General features: G+C 43.2%; 2 protein-coding genes across 2 annotated transcripts in view; both read right to left on the bottom strand.

Moving 5' to 3' along the window:
• T265_01529 (hypothetical protein) overlaps positions 1 to 3,415 on the bottom strand; it is a gene marked incomplete at both ends in the record, with an annotated part of 39,262 nt that extends 35,847 nt beyond the window's left edge. The window contains one exon of the mRNA XM_009165570.1: positions 3,320 to 3,415. Within this exon, the coding sequence (XP_009163834.1) occupies positions 3,320 to 3,415 (96 nt within the window). The remainder of the gene's footprint in view (positions 1 to 3,319) is intronic.
• A 9,439-nt stretch (positions 3,416 to 12,854) lies between these two features.
• Positions 12,855 to 14,789, bottom strand: T265_01528 (hypothetical protein; the record flags this gene model as incomplete). Its single annotated transcript, XM_009165569.1, has 1 exon — positions 12,855 to 14,789. The coding sequence occupies one exon, from the start codon at positions 14,787 to 14,789 to the stop codon at positions 12,855 to 12,857; it is 1,935 nt and encodes a 644-aa protein (XP_009163833.1).
• Between the last annotated feature and the right edge of the window lie 5,898 nt (positions 14,790 to 20,687).

Below are 20,687 nucleotides of genomic sequence, written 5' to 3'. Positions count from 1 at the left end.
ATGCGTAGTTATCACGCTATCTAGAATAAGTGATCTGCAACCTTTGGATAGTGGTGCATGCTAAGAACTAATTGGAGGACCACTGTCAAAGATAGAAAAATAGAGGTGCTTAATGCAGCATGAAGCACCATTCACATCACCAAACGTAGCAGCTATAACTACAGCAGCAAACCTTTAGAACCGTAGCTCGTTGTTTAATATTCCAGCCTTAGAATATCACATCTTTCGAATTAACACAAAACCACACTTCTTCCCCACAGTAGGCTCATCAAAAAACCTTGCTGTTGAGGCGATTTTACTTCTCTGATTTGCAGTGAAAAATCACACCTTCCATTGTCCGAATGATTTCGATCTGTTATTAAATCAAGCTAGACACACACAAATGAAACGGTTGGGATAAAAACGAAGATGCAGAAGATGTGAATCAATTTCGTAATTGCTTCGGGCGGGGGGGGGCACTACTTTTGAACTGCTGCTCAAAATACTTCTAGCCAGTTGCTTGTTGAACTCGGCTTTCACTCTCACTTATTCACTGTGTAAATAATACGGTACTCAATTCGTCTTGAGAAAGAGACATTCATTTTCCTTTTCTTGGGATCTGTCAACAACGGACATCTGTAAAAGTAAACAATAGACGTGTGGTTAGAAAGCAGCAGTACTCCCTCCTGAAAGCATTGCTCAGTAGATATTCCTAGCCACCTGCTGAAAGCAATTTATTAAAAAAATCGCTATTAGAATACAATAGAATAATGGTTATCTGATGAAGCTTTCCACATGAATGTCATCGTGAATTCGCGATGCCCATGTACAATGAGCGACTGAACCGATGTAGGTCATTTTAATAGTTTATGTCGCCCTGAATCTGTTTCATTCAAAGTTACCTTCCAAGGAAGACGTGATAGCAATTGTTGAGGATTTAAATGTCTTCAAGTCCTTCGCCTGTACCAGATGTCTGGATGACTCAGTTACGGTCCTCCTTTGAACGTCAAAGTACACTTTGTTTGCGGTATACCACTGGAAACTTCAGATTTTGGGACGTTGTTCAAAGTAAAAGGACCTCAATCCGCGCAATTTGGTTTCAAGCAGAACATAAGGTTGACGAAAACCCGAGGACTGCGCCTACATGATGAGCCCCCTCCCAAAAAAAGGGCGAAACCAGTCGTGGGCTGTCGACGGATTTTCAGCAACTTTATGAGTAGTACTTTACAAAGGACCTCAATTCCTTACAAAGTAGAGACTGTTACACAGGAAGAATGGTTCGGTTCAGATAACCCACACATACGATTTTCAAACTGCGAAGCAAGCTTCATCAGTCTGCACTTGGAACCGCACGAACATTCGGGAGAAATAAGATATAGGATGAAATCGACGCATGTTTTTGTTACTAGCCATATCAAGTTACATTCAAAATGCTTAATTATTCAGTGTCACAGGAGAATAAGCTCTGCGTTGCATTGCCGATCGTAGAGGCTTCGAAAGTTTCTGGTTCCTCCAGTGAGAGGAGCCGCTGGTGTTAGAGAGTGTCTGCGTATCCTCACTCCAATTTCATCAGTACATGTTTGAGAATGAAAGTACTCTTTTGTTTCTTTTAGAAAACTTACTTTGGTATGTTCAGAAAAATCGTTTCATCTACATTAGATGTTCCTTTTCCTTACGATTCATTTCATGATAATGCACATTGAAGGATTGAGTACACAACAACTGAGATCACGCAGCTGAAATTAGGCTGTGAAAATCTGCCAGTCTAGTAATAGTAGGCATCTTGAAGCAATGGTTGCATTCGAGTGAGTTTTGGGAGGCTGCGAGATTTTGGAAGGGCGAGGCTGTAGCAACCCAGTCACCCACACACTTAACTCTTCGGCTCAGAGTCACTCACTCGATCACGAGGCTTGTCTTTTTTCTCATACTCACAAACACGTCACAGTAAGCTGACTCATCGGACATCGGTTGTCTGCACGGCCCAGTCAGCGTAGCAACCACTCATGTGCCGAAGTGCCCACGTACACGCACTGGGACCTACACAAAGGGAAACCGAATCCAGTCGGGACACACTCGCATGCGCGCAGGGAGCAGGAAGTCAACCGCTCCACAAGTCCACGGACAATCATGGAACACGTGTAGCAGCCGCACTGCGAAGAAAAACACGTTCCTGTCGTCCGGACTTTTATCAAGGGATCCCCACATACGATAAATTCCCTTTTGAATCCCTCCCATTTCGCACTGTATTTATTTCTATACGTATCGCAACCATACTAAAAACTTCTATCAGTGCACATACATTAGTTCATCAGTAGTGCACATCTTCGGCCTTGCCGGGGTTTGAACTCCGCACATCTGTCATGCGAGGCGAGTGTGGTACCACTACTCCACCAGAGAGCACTGGACGCACCTGAATTTCCACGTGTGACCTGTCGAGCATGTCTGCACTTAAGGGGCGTGAGCGGTAGGCCAGACGACTCGAACGGCGACTCAGTGACATACACTGGATGATCCTTTTTCGTTATCGGGACCAACACACAAGAAGCGCAGGAGCAAATATGATCTTCTAAGACGAGGCATTTCAGGTATGTGCTCCTTGGTTGGATGTTGACGAAAACTTTTGTTGATTAGTATCAGGAACGTCAGCTTCCTGAAAGCAACCACTGAGTGCCCGAAATCTACTGAGACTCAACTCCGCTAGATGCTGACCAGACAGACAACGCCTCCTCACTATGCAGCGCTTCACAGCCTTGTCTCAAACCCAGCTAGCCCGAGATAGCGCTGATCAAGGTCAGACAACGCCCCCTCAATATGCAGCAAGCCGCGGCCTCGTACCAAAGCCAGACCGTGTGCGTCAGCATTGGACTAAGTTCAGACAGTGTCCCTCCAATAAATAGTTTGAGACCGTTGTACATTCGCGCTCGCACGCACTCGCGCTCTCACACTCGCTTGTTCAGAATATAGCCGCTGTGTTCCCCTTTGTGAGTCTTTCGGCAACTAGGCGCTGGAGCGTGTCAGCAGTGGTTACCACAGATTGACGAACCAGCAGATATAACGATTGGTGGGAATGACTCACACTCGGGATGAATTGGCTAGGTGGAAATTAGCATCCACTTAAGTTGGGTTTTAGAATTTTAATGAAATTTCCGCTTGGGTATCATCCAANTTAATGAAATTTCCGCTTCGGTATCGTCCAAGAATTTCGTTGACGTTTATGGGCTATGGGTTAGGAGATTTAGTGGATTTTCATTTGCTTGAGATTTGTGAGTTAGATGCGGACCATTTTACTCATAAACACACTAAGCCACGCGCATCTAGACTGCTTTCCCCCCCCCCCCACCATATCTGCCAGTTCTGCGTCTTCTGGACTATTCAAGTTGAGATGCGCAGTAATTTCCACCGTCTCGGCCACCAGTTTCTCCGGTGTAGGTTTCATTTCAAAACTTTCCCATATTCCAAATCCCTCTTGTGTCTGACCCGCTTTTGATAAGTATCCAGCTATCGCCCGGTGTTCATTTTCGTTTCTCGGTGTTCTGTTGACGCATTGCTTGTGCTTGCTCCTTCTGATGTGCAGCTCCATGACCGCTCGTCCTAAGTACGCCCTAGGGCGATCTTTACTGTTAATTTTATACACACATCTAATCCCACCAGCTAGGGGACGATCCCTCCTTTGAGGGCAAATTCCCCCACCACTCACACCCTACAGACAAGCACAGCAGTCTGCCATGTTAATGACCCTCATAAACAAATGAGTATTCCATTTCGATTCAGGGAGATTTAGACTGGAAGCAAAACATAAAACGTGTCCTGAAGAAGCCACCTAATGCTGTGATGAATAACATAACCCAGGCGACCTGTAAGCTAGCATAACAATCGCCAAGTAAACCAAGCAACAGATGGCTGTTGCAGCTGCCAATAGACTGCAGAGCTTATAAGACGAAGAAAACAATAAAACCGGTTTGGAAAGTGGTGCACGCAGAGCAGGGCATGAGGTGCCACCGCCGAGAAGTTTTCTGGCTTGTGGAGTTGCTCAGGGGCGCAAAATATGCGTGTGTTTTATGTCCACAGATTGGCATCAGCGGTAACTAACTAGTTTCATCTATGTTTATTAGATCACAGTCCCTTCATGGACGCAATCGATTTGATCAGAGTGCATTTCTGGGTTCAACCTGGTTTATTTCGCCTCACTGTCCTTTCATCATTGTCATCGTTGACAGCAAAACCAGATGAAAGCGCCGGTCCTTCACTACTATGTCAATTTATTTGACTAAGGCCTTAAAATGGGAAGAAGAAAGAAATACAGCTTTGGCAATGAACGTATATCTGCCCTTCCACAAAAATTCTAGGTATATGCGCCTCCAATACTTAGTCATATAATCTGGATGCCAGCTAACAGTGTGAACGCTATTGACCTCGGAAGGCTTCCATATCGTTCAGCCAAGCATATCCTGGAGGGCGCACAGGATCAACGACATCCATACTTTTCGTTCACCTCATCTGTCACACTAACCCTCAGAAGTGATGCAACTTCCGGCATACACATCAGAAGCATGTACAGGGAGACTTCGCAATTGGTGAAGGGCTGATCAGCTTTTCAAGCAATGCTTATGCTTCCTGATCTTTCTCAAGAATAAAAACAATGTCGTCTGCATACTTCATATCAACAAGGTTCTTGCTCGGAGAGAGCTGAACGCCAGGGTTTTAGCGATCTTCCATTACCCACATCAGTATCTCATCAATAACGAACTTAAACAAAAAGAGAGTGAATGTTTCTTTTGGATACCACCGCTTGTTGAAAAGCAGCGGTTTCTGTCGTCCACAACTATGTGAATACCAACAGCGTATGATACTCAGGAACTTCTGGATGAAAATCCTGTTGCGCAAGAATGTTGAAAAGAACGAACTGGTTGACAGAATCCAACGCATCCTTGGAGTCAAGGAGCACTAAGATCGCAGGACATCACTTCGTTTACTGAGGTCTGTCTAGATGCCCTCAATCTGGTCACCTTTTGAAGCCTCAATCAGACAAGGCCTACTTGTTTTGATTGTGGTGGTTGCGCCACAGTTCACTTCATGCTGAAAATGTGACGATCGATTAGTCAGGCGCTATTTGGAACGGTCCCGTTTTCTGATATAACCCTGAGTCAATACATCGCTGATTGTTAGCCTTGACCAAAAAACTTAGTAATACTTTTGAATGCTCGTCAGGCTGCACAGCAAAATTGAAAGACACCAGATTGGGTATCGTGCTGAGGAAACAAAACAGAGATATGTTTTACGCGGCGTCGTTACAAGCATAACATCTGCGTACCCACACCAGACACAGGGCAGGCATTCAAATAACTCGACGTTCGACCTCAGAACCCTTATAAGAAAATCGGTCACGACAAATAACCTAGTTTTCGCACGATTGTTGTTTTGTGAGGAGACGCCAATGAATCCAGCTGAATCTCTCATCTATGGTGGTTTCAAACAGAAAGTCAAGTTGACGAAAACTGGGTGATTGCACCCACCCGATAAACCCCAAGAAGAAGAGAGAAACCTGTCATGCATCATCGAATAGATTTTAGCAACTCTATGAGTGACACATTGCGTCGAGACAATATTGGCTGCAGTTGACACAAAAGAATAGTCCGTGACACGAGAAACAGGCTACAATGGCCGAATCTTCACAGGTAAGAAACTGATCCAATCGCCACCATGCGTAACAACAAGTGGTATAAAATTTGTTACTAGGACCACAGCATTTAAGTTAAACTCATCTTTTTTAAGCAGATATTAGGGAGAAGAAATTCGTTAGCCAAAAATCCTCCACACCTCGTATGAAGTTCGAGACCAACCCAGGAAGATATGTACACTATCCTCCTTCGTTTCAACCTGTTATACTCCTTTTAGAACAGTTGTCAGTAGGTTTCAAATTTCAATAACTTGGTTAAAAAACCGACTGCACAAAAATGATTATGCGAACAGATATTTGAACCACTGGCCTCTAAGGAGCTGAAATCGACCTTACTCAAACTGCCTTATCACAGTCTAAATCATAAACCAAGATACAAACAGCCAGTGACAACCAACCATTTTGGGTCAATGGGTTTCTTTGAGTTATGTCCGGGTCTTAGTGTCTGGAATAGATTGCTATCAAGACGGCTATGAAGTCATTTGATCCGCAGACTGTAGTTTATTGCTGATGTGTTCAGATTCATATCGCCGCAATCGAAAATACCCCGTGATTTTTACTACCAGAAATGGCTTCGTTAAATATCATTTGGGACTCAGGTCGCAAGAGTGGACTGAAAGAAACTAGCACAAACAGGACGTCCTAAGGTCAATTCTAACACCAGGGTCCTTTGACACTGAGCTTAAAATGCTAGTACAAAACATATCAGCTTTACACAGGTTCGCAATGTTATGGACTTTCCTACTTAGCCTTGGAGACTTACAGGCACTTTCCTACAACACTAGGACAACTTGATATTGTAGCCACCCTTTCGCCACATACATGATTGTACAGGTCACCGCCACTCGCTGGATCACGAGATCTATTTTTTTCCTTGCACTCGCAAATCACGCTACAATCGTGACTAACTTGACTACACAGCTCACAGTCAAGCCCTTCATCCCAAGACCTCGTTTTTTTCCCTAATAGTACAAACCACGATACCCGATATCGACTGTCTACCGTCTGATACGGTAGCAAAAAGTCATGTGCTGACACCCACACACACGCAAACGTCCTACAAATAGGATGCCAGCACAGCAACACGACACAACTCAACAGAGCTTCGCACGTAGCCCAGCTCGGAGCAGAGCCGCGCAGGATTTTTACGGCGTTTCACTCACGGATATCCAAGACTTCGTGTGGCTGTTACAACAGCGAAGAAGACACGAAACCTGCATCCGGATTTACAACAGGATTTATCAAACTGTACCTGCGAAACGATAAGTCCCTTGTTTGCATATATATCTATTGTAATAAGTCTACTCAACAAGCGGACATTGTTAGTGCTCCCCGTTTTCTCGTTCGTATATTTTCTTTTCGGGTTCCGTTAGAGCATTAACAATATAACTTCGGTTACCTATCGATTCATTCTCATAGAAGCACAAAGCCACAGGTGAAATGAATGGAAACGCATGACAAATACTCAGTGAAAACAAGGTCTTTGCATCCATTTGACTGTAGCTCCGAAACTGTGCCCAAACTGATGCACATGGACTTTCGATAGGTCAATTGCATTGCGTGCACTTCAAACTTCCTACAGTTGCTTGAGGTTATGAAGGGAAATGAATCGCACGTTACTTAGCTGGCATCAAACAAGGATATAAACAACTGCCAAATTAGTGCTACCGGGTTTACGACCGGCCTCAGTGACTATCCATTTTGCACTCTGGCATGACGGAATAAGTGAAGTTGTGCCATGTCTAGAAAGTATCATACAATTCATGATGTTGCTGAAAACTCTTTGTCAGCCCACGACTGGTTTGACCTTTTCGCTCCGGTCTCATCGGGTATGCACAGTCTCCATTAACCTTATGTTCTTCTTGAACCCAAATGAGAAAGATATCGATAACTGCTCACATGTGCCAACGGATTCGGTTTTGCGTGCAAGTCAAGTGAATCCAGTTGAATCTGTCGCTAATGGTGGTCTGTCTCAACTAAAAATGCTGTTTCTGGCCGCTTCAAGCGGACCACCATAAACGAGAGAGTTAGCTGAATCCATCTGAGTCTCCTGTCGAAACCGAATTTGCATGCAAATGAGACCATTAGTCTAAGTTGTGTCATACCGGATGTGCTGTCAATCAAAATAATTCACGCCATGATCTCGCCAAGTGATATTGGGCTTAAGCCAATATTACGCTCTGGCGTGAAGACCTAGAATGAGAACGTTGTCTGGTCGCTATGATATGACTAATTAAGCGAGTCCGCAGCCTCAAGAATGTGCCGAAAATAAGTAGTACCGGTAAAACTCATTTCAGGGGACTGTTATCGCATTCTAGATGCGGTTTGTCTCATTAGTTATTTCGCCGTTTACCAAATTGACGGATAATCAACCCAATAAATCGCTCTGGCATCAAATGTAATTTGCTCTACACAGAGTGCAGGGTAGGTAGGGTCCTAGTTTCTGTGCCAAACTGCTCTCTCTCACTCTATCGAAAGAAAAAAGCCCAGTCTCGCAGGGAACTAATAGTTCATCTGTTCCAGAATGCACCACGACAGACTTCTCTCAATATAAATCCCCGATTTATTACGACATTAAAGTGTTCAAGAATCGAGTTAGTTTTTACACGCTCAGTTCTTTCGGACTCTGCACTAAGTGGGGGAAATCCGATTTAATTCCTTGATGATTGTTTGGTATTTGAGACCCTTCCACTGTTAGTTAGCTGTAAAAAAATGACAGTTCATGCGTATTGATTTTGTTTTGCCCTGAGTACACGTTAAACAAGTAGCTGATTGAATGTTAGCTTTCTTCTGAGATGCATCTTGTGTAAACCATGTCCCGGAATACAGCCCAGGGTCTCAGTTGGGAGGAAGCCTATTCTGAGTTCTAAACACCGCTCAACATCTCGGTCAATTTGCCAAAAAGAGGTCAGCTTAGGCTAGTGACACCTCTGGAGACGGTCATTTGCGTGCAAACAACTGGGGTTCATCTTCCCTGTCTTGTTTGGTCTGTTAGCTAGGAGACAACCGACACTCGCCTATGTTCTCTAGTGTTCATGAGGCGGAGTAGGTGGACATCGACATGAAGTAGCAACATACACTGCCTAGAATTAACTCAAGTAAACGATCACATGTTTTGTTCTATTTAGCCGCATCATAAGGCGTAAAAGCCTGAAAAGAAAACTTGTACAAGCTTTTAGATTTTCCTCAACAGATAAGCAACATACACTGCCTAGAATTAACTCAAGTAAACGATCACATGTTTTGTTCTATTTAGCCGCATCATAAGGCGTAAAAGCCTGAAAAGAAAACTTGTACAAGCTTTTAGATTTTTCTCAACAGATATGGTATGTTCCATAAACAGACGTGATGGATGCCTAACTTCTTTCAGGAAGCATGCGGTATTTTCCCAGAAAACACATGAGAACAAGTGTACCTACAACAAACATGCGTTTATAGAAGGATCGATTGCATCAACAGTTACAAGAAAGCCAAAACATTATTCCGATGTTACAAGAATGGCTCTTGGGCTTTGCTTGAATTTCAGGTAAAGCTCGCTGAAAGAAGCTTCTTTGAAACGTCGGTGACCAGCATGTAGCCGCAGCTTCTACGCGCATTCACTCGCCTGCTCTTACTTGTTGGTTGTACGACGAAACATGTTATGATCGAATGTTAAAACATGGTAATTAGAGTCAGGGCTCTATAGGAATTCTGTTTCCTTTATAGGAGTAATATACAGTGGCCGAAACAAAACCATAAGATGAACAAACCATCCACAACGCACGAATCGTTTTGTACTCGTTCATAAAACTGTACTTGCACTGTTTCGTGGAGTAAACGAATCGTTTCAGGCATCCCCACAACGAATGTATGAATCGTCAATCTGAAATACCCAAAAAGCGCGAGCTATTTGTCATTGACTCAATTTTAAGCGAAGTGGGTAACTGGATTATGTCGTACACGTAAAGCAAAGCGTTTCTCATCCTGCGTCGGCGAGTTTCAACACAATGTAATGATCGCTTTTTTGCTAGAGAATTGCGTTGTCCGGCATAAATGCGCACACGCTTTCCCATAGTGATTTGCAGTTCGGCCGCTCGCCGCTACGTGGATTTTGAATTGGCTTACCACTGCAATGCAACCCTGAGGCCTCACCATTCCAAGTATTGTTTCGGGTCTCGATACATTCTAGAGTATGGTTATCATACGCTTTGGTTGATCATGCCATCTCAGATCCCCGGGTAATCTGGTCTTCTGGCATTACTGCACTTAACCTTTGCAAACAATCACAGTCAGACACGAAACCACTATGGTATAAAGCAAAAGTATCCACATTCATCCCACTGAAAGGAGACTGACTATTTTCGCTTTGTGGCGGTTTGGGTAGCTCCGTAACCCACTCAGCTTTATTGATTTAGATCTCCAAAGGGCCTTTAAAAACAGGCTGGTCAGTGGACAAGGGTCCGATGAAAACAGTCGATCAGTCCTCCAAGTTCTGGGTTGGAACAGTCACAGTTTCATTTCCAATTACAAAAATTGGTATGTGAGCACTGAATCGCTACCATTCAGTTGGACTTTTGAGCCAAAGGCTTTGTTTGAGGGACTTAATGATCCTTCTGTCTAGATTCACGTGCCCTGAAAGTATCGAATCCCGTGTGCAACCATAAATTACCGGAGGAGACTGGTTGTACTAGCTACTTACCTGCCACAGTTAGCAAATCTAGTGCGACACATATTGCGGTAAACGAGTTCTCAGGAAAGATAAACTGGCAGCATAAGAGGTTGAAAAGACAATGGTCAAGACGACAGATCCTTGCTTAGTGATCCGTCAGCCCAATTCAGCGACCGAACCACGCTAGGTATGTAGGTATTTTAGCTCAGCCCATATGTCAAACGACTGAGTGCGGTGGACAGTCAAGGGAAGAAAGCAACCTCATCAACGACTAACCGGAGCCCTTAACAGGCCCGTAATTCAAAAATCCAATGTGTCTGGGTTGCCAGGTTGCCAAGTAGATGTCAGAAAAGGTTAAAGTCTATCTTTGTGCAAGGTTCAACTTCAATGCTAAAAGACCTGTATGCATTTGCTTCAGCAAACGGTTTGCTGAAGCAAGTGCGCATCACAGAGAGTGGAGCTTTTGCTCACTACTTGTTTGCCTTGAATTTATTAGACAATGGACGTGCACTTTGTGGGAAGAGAGCAGTCTTCAGTTTTTATGACCTTACCTGGATAATTAGTGCAGCTAGGAAAGACTTAAATCAACTTCTGGTAAGATCATATTGTGCGATTCGAAAGAACCCTTTAGGAAACATCACAAACGAGAGGTTCAACTAAGTTCCAGGTGAGTCTCTCTAAAAACCAAATTAGTTTGCAAATGAGTGTATATTCGCTAATTTCGTGCAATTTGGTTTCAAGTAGAACATAAGGTTGACGGATACCCGGTGACTGCACCTACCTGATGGGCCCCAAAATGGGCGAAACCGGTGGTGGGTTGTCGACCGATTTTCAGCAACATCATAAGTATTACATTATAAACCCTTCAGGAGCTTCCAGGAAACTCTCTGACAAAACACTGGCTAGTTCACGCTTACGAAGCTAAGCAGTTTGATGCACTGCCCGAATCCTGATCAATCATATATTGTACGTGAACGACAAATAAAACATCAACTAACAAAACCTGGGGCAAACTTTAGGAATATCATAAACGGGAGGCTTATTTGGTTCTTTCGTAATTCGCTATTGCACCTTCTTGTTGTACTGATTACATTTTACTGTCGATGTTGCGGATTATGGGTAGATCGTGTGCGCTGCTTGGTTATTGGTCTATTCGTTGGGCTTGGCAGTGAATCGCAAACCTTTCATCACCGGTCTCGTGGTCTGGTGTTCAAACAAATTGTTGCCCTTGATGTGTCGGCATCTCTTGAGCAGTCTGGTGGGATTCCATATCGTTTTAATGAGTACCTGGTGCACTACAACATGTGTGTAGTAGTGCTAATACACTAAGGAATTTCCAACAGATCTCTTCCTGTCAGCGAGGCCAGTCTATGCTGAAGAGCCTAGAAGCGTTGCACAGTCATTTTATGTTTATTGATAATCATCGGCAGTGCGAACCTTATGAAACTCCAGGTACTCGAATCCACAATCTCGTGGTCGCGAACATGTGGCCACGAACAGCTGGTCAGCACTATGATTTTCTCACTGTCAGACGGGATATCGTGTCATTCATTGTTCACCCGTAAATTGGTCATTTTTATATCTTGATCGGCATACCAATGTATGACTGAACGGTGTTTTACGAGTTTCATGCTGATATAGAAGAAACTCAGTTTAGTCGCTGTTGTGGAATAATCATATCTCGGGTGAAATCATTAGTTTTTGACTTGTTCAACAAGCTTGGAAACTGCTATGATGGAACGTTTGCCTAGTTTACAACTAAACGCAGGTCTCTGATGTCAGCTTAGTCAGGAAATAGATCAGAACTGCCACCTTGACAAAGGTAAAATTGATCATATGACAGTAAAGGGGAGGTGATATTTAAATGATTAGGAAATCCTAGGAAGGGAACACCTGTCGAGTCAACGAAGTCAAAAAAAGAGGCTGTAGGCAGCTTCATTCTTTCTATGCGTTATCCGTGTTTACATGCTTTCATAATTATTTCGCAGTTCCGTTTGAATTCGGCTGTGGACTCAGATCATAAATTTGCCTGTGATTGCTGTCGGTAATCTATAGCACCCAGCCAGGTGTGTCTTCACTGACAGGCTACCTGGAGACAATGTTGAGTTCACATATTTTCCCATCTACGTCGCAAAGATACAATGCGACCTTGTGGTTAATTCCTTGTGGATGAGCTTCAGTTAGTCTAATATTCGGTGTAGTATTCGGTGTAACTCGTCCTTATAATACCTGACCACGAAGAACCACATGTACCCACAACATGGATTTAGAGAAGAAACGGCAAAATAACCTGATAGGGCGGGTAACCACGCTGAAGTGGCAATAGGTAATACGTTTTATGTTACCAACGTACGTACAAGGGTACTGTGCAGTCTGTTAAAGTGAAAATCTTATTCTCAAGTACGATGTCTGTAAACAAACATACCGTGATAGGGGACAGGATCTGCTCAGTCCTAGAGTTGAACAGCGATTCATCAGCGCAACAATATGATAGTTAAGAGGACCAATCACAGTTTAGAGAGACAGAAAAATCGACAAGACATTCAATATTCACACTGACGATGACTTGGGCCATGGCCGATGGCAACAACACATCCTGTAACGTTTTCTGCGTGTTCTCCTTAACACTGTCCTGGAACCGTCAATGTTGCTTAATTCCGTTGAAGGGACGTTTGTCTGAGTAACATGCGCTGGTCTGCGGAAACCCCATTTTCGTGATTGTTCATTCATTCTGTTGTAGAGCAGTCGCATATATGCATATTCCACAACCTCTATAAAAAATGCCATGGTCAGCCCGATACATAGTGAACACAATCCACCGATTCTGGATATAAGAATGTACACATCAAAGACGAGGTGTTCATCCATCACCGTGGTTTCAAACTCTTGTCTCGTTAAACTTATATAGGTGACGGATCCATCTACAAATTGGCTGTATTCGGCAAATTGTTCCGGTCGGTTATGAGATTCGAAATCCAACGAGCTAAACTGTTGCATAGAAGCGTTCCAGTAACTGACGAATGAATTTGTCATGTTCATACTACTGTGCGCTTTCAACAGACCATCAAGCTTCCGGTAGCGTTCTGTGTATGCAGCTAAGTTGTGCGCGTTCGGATCCCACAAGGTTACGCTAAGTCGATTCTCATAGGTGAAGTAACTGCATCGAGGTGGACACCGACCCTGCCGCGTTGCCTCCTCTTTAATCTTCTTAAGTTGATCCATCACCTCACCGATACATTGAAATCGTTCTATCAGCCTTGAGGCCATTTCAGGATTCGTCAAACTTTCGTTTAACGACGTACAGTAGGGGGTGGGATTAACAGGAAAATCCGTACTTGCAGGTCTAGGATATTCGGTATTCAAACAACCACATCTTGCTAATAGCTGTTCCTGTACAACCGTGTTCAGACACTGTCCTTGGGTATATGTGTAATTTATACCCAGATCGCTAATTGGTGGGGGTTGATCACTACACGGAGCCTTTGGTGTAGCTAGTCGGTTCCATAACACCGGTTTATATATAATCTGATTCATTCGGTTCGGTTGTATATTGATTCCGTGTTTTTCGATCTCTGGATAGGTACCGGGCTCATGCACCACACTTATCACACCTTCTCCTCGAGTGAATGTATCCATGATGAAAGACAGATTGGCCTCATTAATCTTTTTAGACGGTACCAGTTGTACTAACATAATCAGCCGGGTGATTTCTTTCGTGGCCTCGAGTGCTTTGCCTTCGATGGTCCAACAGTTGAAGTATTTTGGGTGAGAGATCCGGTGAAGATGCAACTCAGTATCGAGTTCCAGTTTGCACTTCTCCGCCACAATATGTGCACTCTCGCTGGTCACCATACAATGAGGGAACATTTCCATTTTGTGTCCAATGTTGTAGCGAACTTTGGGGTCCAGATTCGTGTAGAAGGTTTCGATGCTATCGAGAAGTAGCAAGTTGATGGAGAAAGCTACATTGTGTTGCCTAAGAACCTCAGTGGCGATTTCGGTGAAGCGGGAATTAATTTGTTTGGGATTAAGAGTGGAACCTTCACGCCAAAAGCGGTTGGCCTCTAGTGAGAATGGATTATGTGCACACAGGGTGATCGAGGGGAATGCAGTTTTATCGTCACGTAGCGTACGAGTATGCCAGTTGGTTTCGTATAGTAAATAATCTCTGATGAGAAAGGAGGAAAAAATTGTGAGAAGACTGGTCATTGTGATTACGAAAAGAATCCACAAAGAACGGATGAATGGAGTTTCGGCGCGCGAAATGTTTTGTACACCACGGATGGAGGAGATCTCTCCGAAGGTCCGCGGTCTCCTGGGGGTGGACGCAACTTCTGGATAGTTACAGTTCATCAGGTCAGTCGGTAGAGAGCTGCCATCGTCGGGTTGACTAGAGTCAAGCGCTGTATTGTTTGTTGTGATTCCTTTCGACACAGTTTCTTTGTTCTCATTTGACGATACCGTAACCAGTTGATGGTTGTCCATTGCCTCGTCACTTGATTTCACACCTGGTTGAGTGGACCGCTGAAATGAGAAAAAAGATGCAAAGTTTGGATGCAAAGGACACAAACTAGATGTGGTCTCGCTGAGTACTACAACAGAATATTGTGCTGATATATTGCTGCGTTACAGAGCTCACTCAGTGCCATAGCTCCAGCTTCTTACCCATTGTTGCAATGCACGACCGAGCAACCGTCATGCGGGCGAAATTGCGCTCTTGATCTTGATGTCTTGGCGGAACATCTTCAATTGCACACAAGAGGGATCCCAAATGAAACTATTTTACTCATTATGCTCCTGCTTCTTGAGATTACTTTGTCTGACCTGGTTTATGAAGAGAAAGACAACTTTTCCTCAAACATATGGGACTCAAGTGTTCAGAGCACAATTCGTCAAAGAGAACGGACTTAATAAATAATAGTGCTCAACGACAGTGATTTTGCTCATAAGTATACCGTCGGATAAACTTAAGGACCGTAATGGACCGAACCCCGATTAACAGGTCCGGTTTAGGGGGATATTTATCCCACCTTTGCACTCGTTCATTGAGTACCTCAAGGAGTACCAGGGAATGAACAGATACCACCCACCAATAAAAGCCACTATATCCGGATACAATATTTGTTGTCTTCGTGAAATTCACTATTGTGAACACTTATTTCGTTTTATTTAGAGTTTCACCTGAATAGAGCTAAATCTTTTGTTTATGGTGGTCTCCTTCAACTGACTGTGTTGTGTAAAGCTGCCCATTGTCTCGATTGGTATAATATTTGATTTATCACAGTATATTGACACGAAAGAAAAGAACTGTAAAGTTGCTGTCTTGTTGTTTTATGTACGAGCATTCAAATTTGTACTTTTTTCATGCTACCCATTAGGCACAACAACAAGCGCTGTCTGTCCCATCCTAGGTGTGTGGCAGCTCTTCACTGTGCACATACTGGGCCCTTTCCGAGCGCTGTCACCATTCAAGGACTGTACTGGTAAAAGATCGCTGATAGATGTGAGTATTGTCGCTTGTACCCATTTTCTGTGGCACCGAACTCGGTCTTCCTTTAGGCCGACCGGTTCATGAGTTCATGATCTGGATTTTTCAAACCTGTGTTGATCCTTGATTGTCGCTAATGCATTGCAATGAAATTGAATGTGAGTCAATAAAAAAATTGTAAACTGGCGAGTAAATACAATCGACCTACGGTAATTGCCTTTTAAATGAGGCGTTTTTTAACGTTTCATATAACGGGCATCATCGACCATGAAATGCAAAATTGGACTGGACATGACGAATGCGCGCCAAAAAAACTCGCTGGTGCAAACGATCTGTCTTGTGCATGATTTGAAATCCATGTGGTAGGTAAGCTAATCACTTACAAACAGTGCATCACTGGGGTCCTATAGACGTCTGCACCTTGAGATATTCACAATTAAATGTTGCGCTTTTCTTTCCGAAGTAGCATACATTTTCCTCTAGTCTGTGCCCTACAACGCTGCCTATCGTTTGACAAATTATGGCTTGTTGAGCTCACAAACAGCTGGCGGGATAGCCTGCTTGCCAAGTTTGGCAGGTGGTCTGTAAACCAGTGAGGTAAAAAGCGTGAGATTCGTTTAGGTTTTGGTGAAATTGAAAACCAATGGTCCAGTAACAACTGCTTCCTCCGCAAGGATCCTTCCATGAAGGAGTACAATTGATTCTGCTTATATGTGCCTGAAGACCCAACAGGTCATGACGCCTAACCATTCACACTTGTCAGCTTGCTGTTGCTTCAAAGCCGGACTGCCTAGCTAACAATTTTGTTGTTTTGTGCTGGGTTTGTTTTGGGCGGGGCCCGCAGAAGGGTACTCGAATCCTTCTGGAGGAGCCTTGCAACCACACACGAGGTTCAAGTGTGTTTCTTTTGGTAATTTTGGAAGTTATGAGCGCCTTGCTCTTGATTTGTTTCTCCAGAGGAATAACGGTTTTCGCAACTACTCTTGACCTCCCCACCTTTTTCTTATATTTCGCCAAAATCTCTTTTCTCTATGAATATGTCAGTTAATTACTGCCACTGTTTTATCGCCGTCTACCACGATGATGACGAAATTGAGGAAAAAGTGGAAGAAGAATGAGGACTGCTGGCCACTCAAACAGGGGTTTTCGGATGTTGTCTGTATTGATTCCCTCCAACATAGTTTCATGTACTTCTCTATACTCGCTTCATGTTGTAGCGCGTTTGAAGGGATCAGGAAGAGGTAACTAATAGAAATCGCAAAGAGCGCGTCATGATGTCTTTGGTTAAATGATTAAACCGTGATAAACCGTCTTCTGTGGAAGAATGCTCTACTAGGAGTACAACGCCTGTCATCGACTAAAAATACCACTTGTAGTGCAATTCTGGGAGACCAGAGAAAACAACAGTGGGTAGCCGTTATATCTGTAATCTCACCTTGATCACAGCTTCTAACGTCATTGAATGAGCAATACCTATCCAAAACAGGTCAAGTTATGACAAACGATCTGTGTTGAACTCTGCTTGAGTCATTCCTTCAATATGTTGTGATAGTAGGGTGATCTTACAGATTGATTCCATACGGATCTGTCGGTTGGGTTTTCTCGAAGAAGCGAGACGTGATGGGTGAAACAATGCTTTTGCGGTACTGCTATCCATCATCCACCTGGCCCACAAACCAATAAAAAGCAAGGCGTTTAGTGTAGAATAACTACAACACCGGTTTTGTTAATAGGTTTAATCGTGTCAGATTTTGAGCAAACAATATGTGTCATTCAAAGATGTTTCTAGTGAGGCGCAAAATTTACTGGAGCTATTTAAGTGGAACGGATAATTCGCCATGTCGTGGAAAAAATGGAGCCGAACGTTATCAAACAGTCAACCAGGTTATATTTTCTACGCAAACACAGATCGAATGCAGGGCAGACGAAAAGACGCTTTCATAATTCTTCCCAACTGGGTTCGACCATAACGGACAGATAAGCAATTCCACTAAAGACAGAAGCAACTCGGTGTTTGATATTCTCCACGCTAGAACGACCAAATGATTAACTTCAGGTTATTTTTGTGTAGTCTCTTTCCAAGTACCACAAGTCACGTACCGGAATTATGGTCTATAAGTGTTACTCCAAGGGTGAAGGGGAATTTCCGCGTTCTTGTAAGATGGCATGCCAGATACACAACAAAATATTGCAGTAGACGTTTGGCGAAATACACTGACTTGCAAAGTAAGTTGGTGTTAACCGGAGACTCAAACAATTCACTGCTTAATCTCCTATTCTTGATATTCTTCAAATGGATATGTTGTAAAAAGACCGTTTCGCTTTACAGCTGGGACGACATTCGAGATATCGAAGTATATTCTCTTTCGCAACACTCATAAGGTTGCTAAATAATACCTTAAACGTGAGATTTACCAGGGATTAATTCCTCTAAGACCACATTAATTGTCCGATTGCATACAACTGGATGCTCAAGTAAAATACCAGGTTGACGCAAGCTAGGGGAACTGAACTTACCAGGTGAGTACCAGGGAGAGCAACACCGTTCGTGGACTATTCAACAGTTTCAATAGGCTTTGAAAGTAGTGTGGTCCGTAAACAAAAAAGCACTGCAGACATTTCATCGACTTCTTATTTCTCTTATTAGAGTGTGACAAAGCAGTACAACAAGTGAAATACATATGATGTTGTGCTTGTGATGAACGTGGCGTATTTACCACAAAATTATATGAATAGGAGTAATAAAATCACACTCTCATATCCTTCAGCTGACCAGATGTGATTTTCATGTGAAGATCCCTATATTCTATTTGTAATGTACTACTCATAAGGTTGCTGGAAATCCATCGACAGCCCACAACCGGTTTCGGCCTTCTTGGGGCTCATCAGGTAGGCGCAGTCCCCGGGTTTCCGTCAACCTCATGTTCTACTTGAAACCAAATTGCACGAAATTAGNCCAACTGGGTTCGACCATAACGGACAGATAAGCAATTCCACTAAAGACAGAAGCAACTCGGTGTTTGATATTCTCCGCGCTAGAACGACCAAATGATTAACTTCAGGTTATTTTTGTGTAGTCTCTTTCCAAGTACCACAAGTCACGTACCGGAATTATGGTCTATAAGTGTTACTCCAAGGGTGAAGGGGAATTTCCGCGTTCTTGTAAGATGGCATGCCAGATACACAACAAAATATTGCAGTAGACGTTTGGCGAAATACACTGACTTGCAAAGTAAGTTGGTGTTAACCGGAGACTCAAACAATTCACTGCTTAATCTCCTATTCTTGATATTCTTCAAATGGATATGTTGTAAAAAGACCGTTTCGCTTTACAGCTGGGACGACATTCGAGATATCGAAGTATATTTTCTTTCGCAACACTCATAATGTTGCTAAATAATACCTTAAACGTGAGATTTACCAGGGATTAATTCCTCTAAGACCACATTAATTGTCCTATGGGTACACTTTCCGATTGCATACAACTGGATGCCCAAGTAAAACACCAGGTTGACGCAAGCTGGGGGACTGAACTTACCAGGTGAGGGAGAGCAACACCGTTCGTGGACTATTCAACAGTTTCCATAGGCTTTGAAAGTAGTGTGGTCAGTAAACAAAAAAGCACTGCAGACATTTCATTGACTTCTTATTTCTCTTATTAGAGTGTGACAAAACAGTACAAAAAGTGAAATACATATGATGTTGTGCTTGTGATGAACGTGGCGTATTTACCACAAAATTATATGAATAGGAGTAATAAAATCACACTCTCATATCCTTCAGCTGACCAGATGTGATTTTCATGTGAAGATCCCTATATTCTATTTGTAATGTACTACTCATAAGGTTGCTGGAAATCCATCGACAGCCCACAACCGGTTTCGGCCTTCTTGGGGCTCATCAGGTCCCCGGGTTTCCGTCAACCTCATGTTCTACTTGAAACCAAATTGCACGAAATTAGCGAATATACACTCATCTGCAAACTAATTTGGTTCTTTCGAGAGACCCACCTGGAACCCAGCTGGATCTCTCGTTTATGATGTTCTCTATATGTCCCCTATATGTTCCTATATTCTAGACCATTTTGAAACACCCAACCTATCGTTTTTTAGTACAGGCTTTAATAAATGGTACACTTATAAATATTACTGTATTTAAGATTTGAAGGGGTAATACATTTGCAAACAACAGTAGTTCTTGAAGCGATATGTTTGGAATATGTTTCTGGTACTACTAACGCACTGTGCATTTCCATCCCAGCAAACATGTGGTTGCACACAGTGATTTGTTTGTTTTCGGATCACTAGCCGTTTGTGACAGTGTTCTGTTTCAGGTTTCGCTCTGCTGATTCATGTTTACGAAGCCTAGTTATAACACAGCTGATCTGTCAACCGGCAGTCGAGCGTAGGATTCTACCCAATACATGGGTCAAATTCAGCTTAGGTTCCCTCCCCATAAATAGCAAAAATAAATTTTCGAGTCCCTTGGAGGATAAAATGGTGATAAGTTGAGCCAATGATAAATGAAAGCCGTCTATTCAGGAGAGGTTATCACCGGAATGCAGCAACTAGGCAAACTGTACGGTGTTTAATGCATCAGGTCAGCGTAAACACTCAAACTAGAGGAAAAATCATAAAAAGCACCATTCTGTGGCAAAGCTCTGCACTGATAAACAGTCCTTTGATCGTGATGGTTGTTTAACATTTGTAAACAAAATAGATAGACTTTTGTGCTCGAGTTGTTTGCTGAGGTTGACTGTTTTGTTGCAAGAAGACATCCCCTGAGTGGAACGTAGCAGTGCACTATTTTGTCCTGGGGAATAGAACCATATCAGAACGTTGGAAAAGCCCGACATCTTGCAAACGCTTGACTAAAAGGGTTAATGTTGGAATGCG

The sequence above is a fragment of the Opisthorchis viverrini genome (assembly GCF_000715545.1).
Source record: "Opisthorchis viverrini unplaced genomic scaffold opera_v5_16, whole genome shotgun sequence".
NCBI lineage: Eukaryota > Metazoa > Platyhelminthes > Trematoda > Opisthorchiida > Opisthorchiidae > Opisthorchis > Opisthorchis viverrini.
The sequence above is the reverse complement of the archived record's forward strand: the minus strand, read 5'-3'. Positions and strand labels throughout refer to the sequence as shown.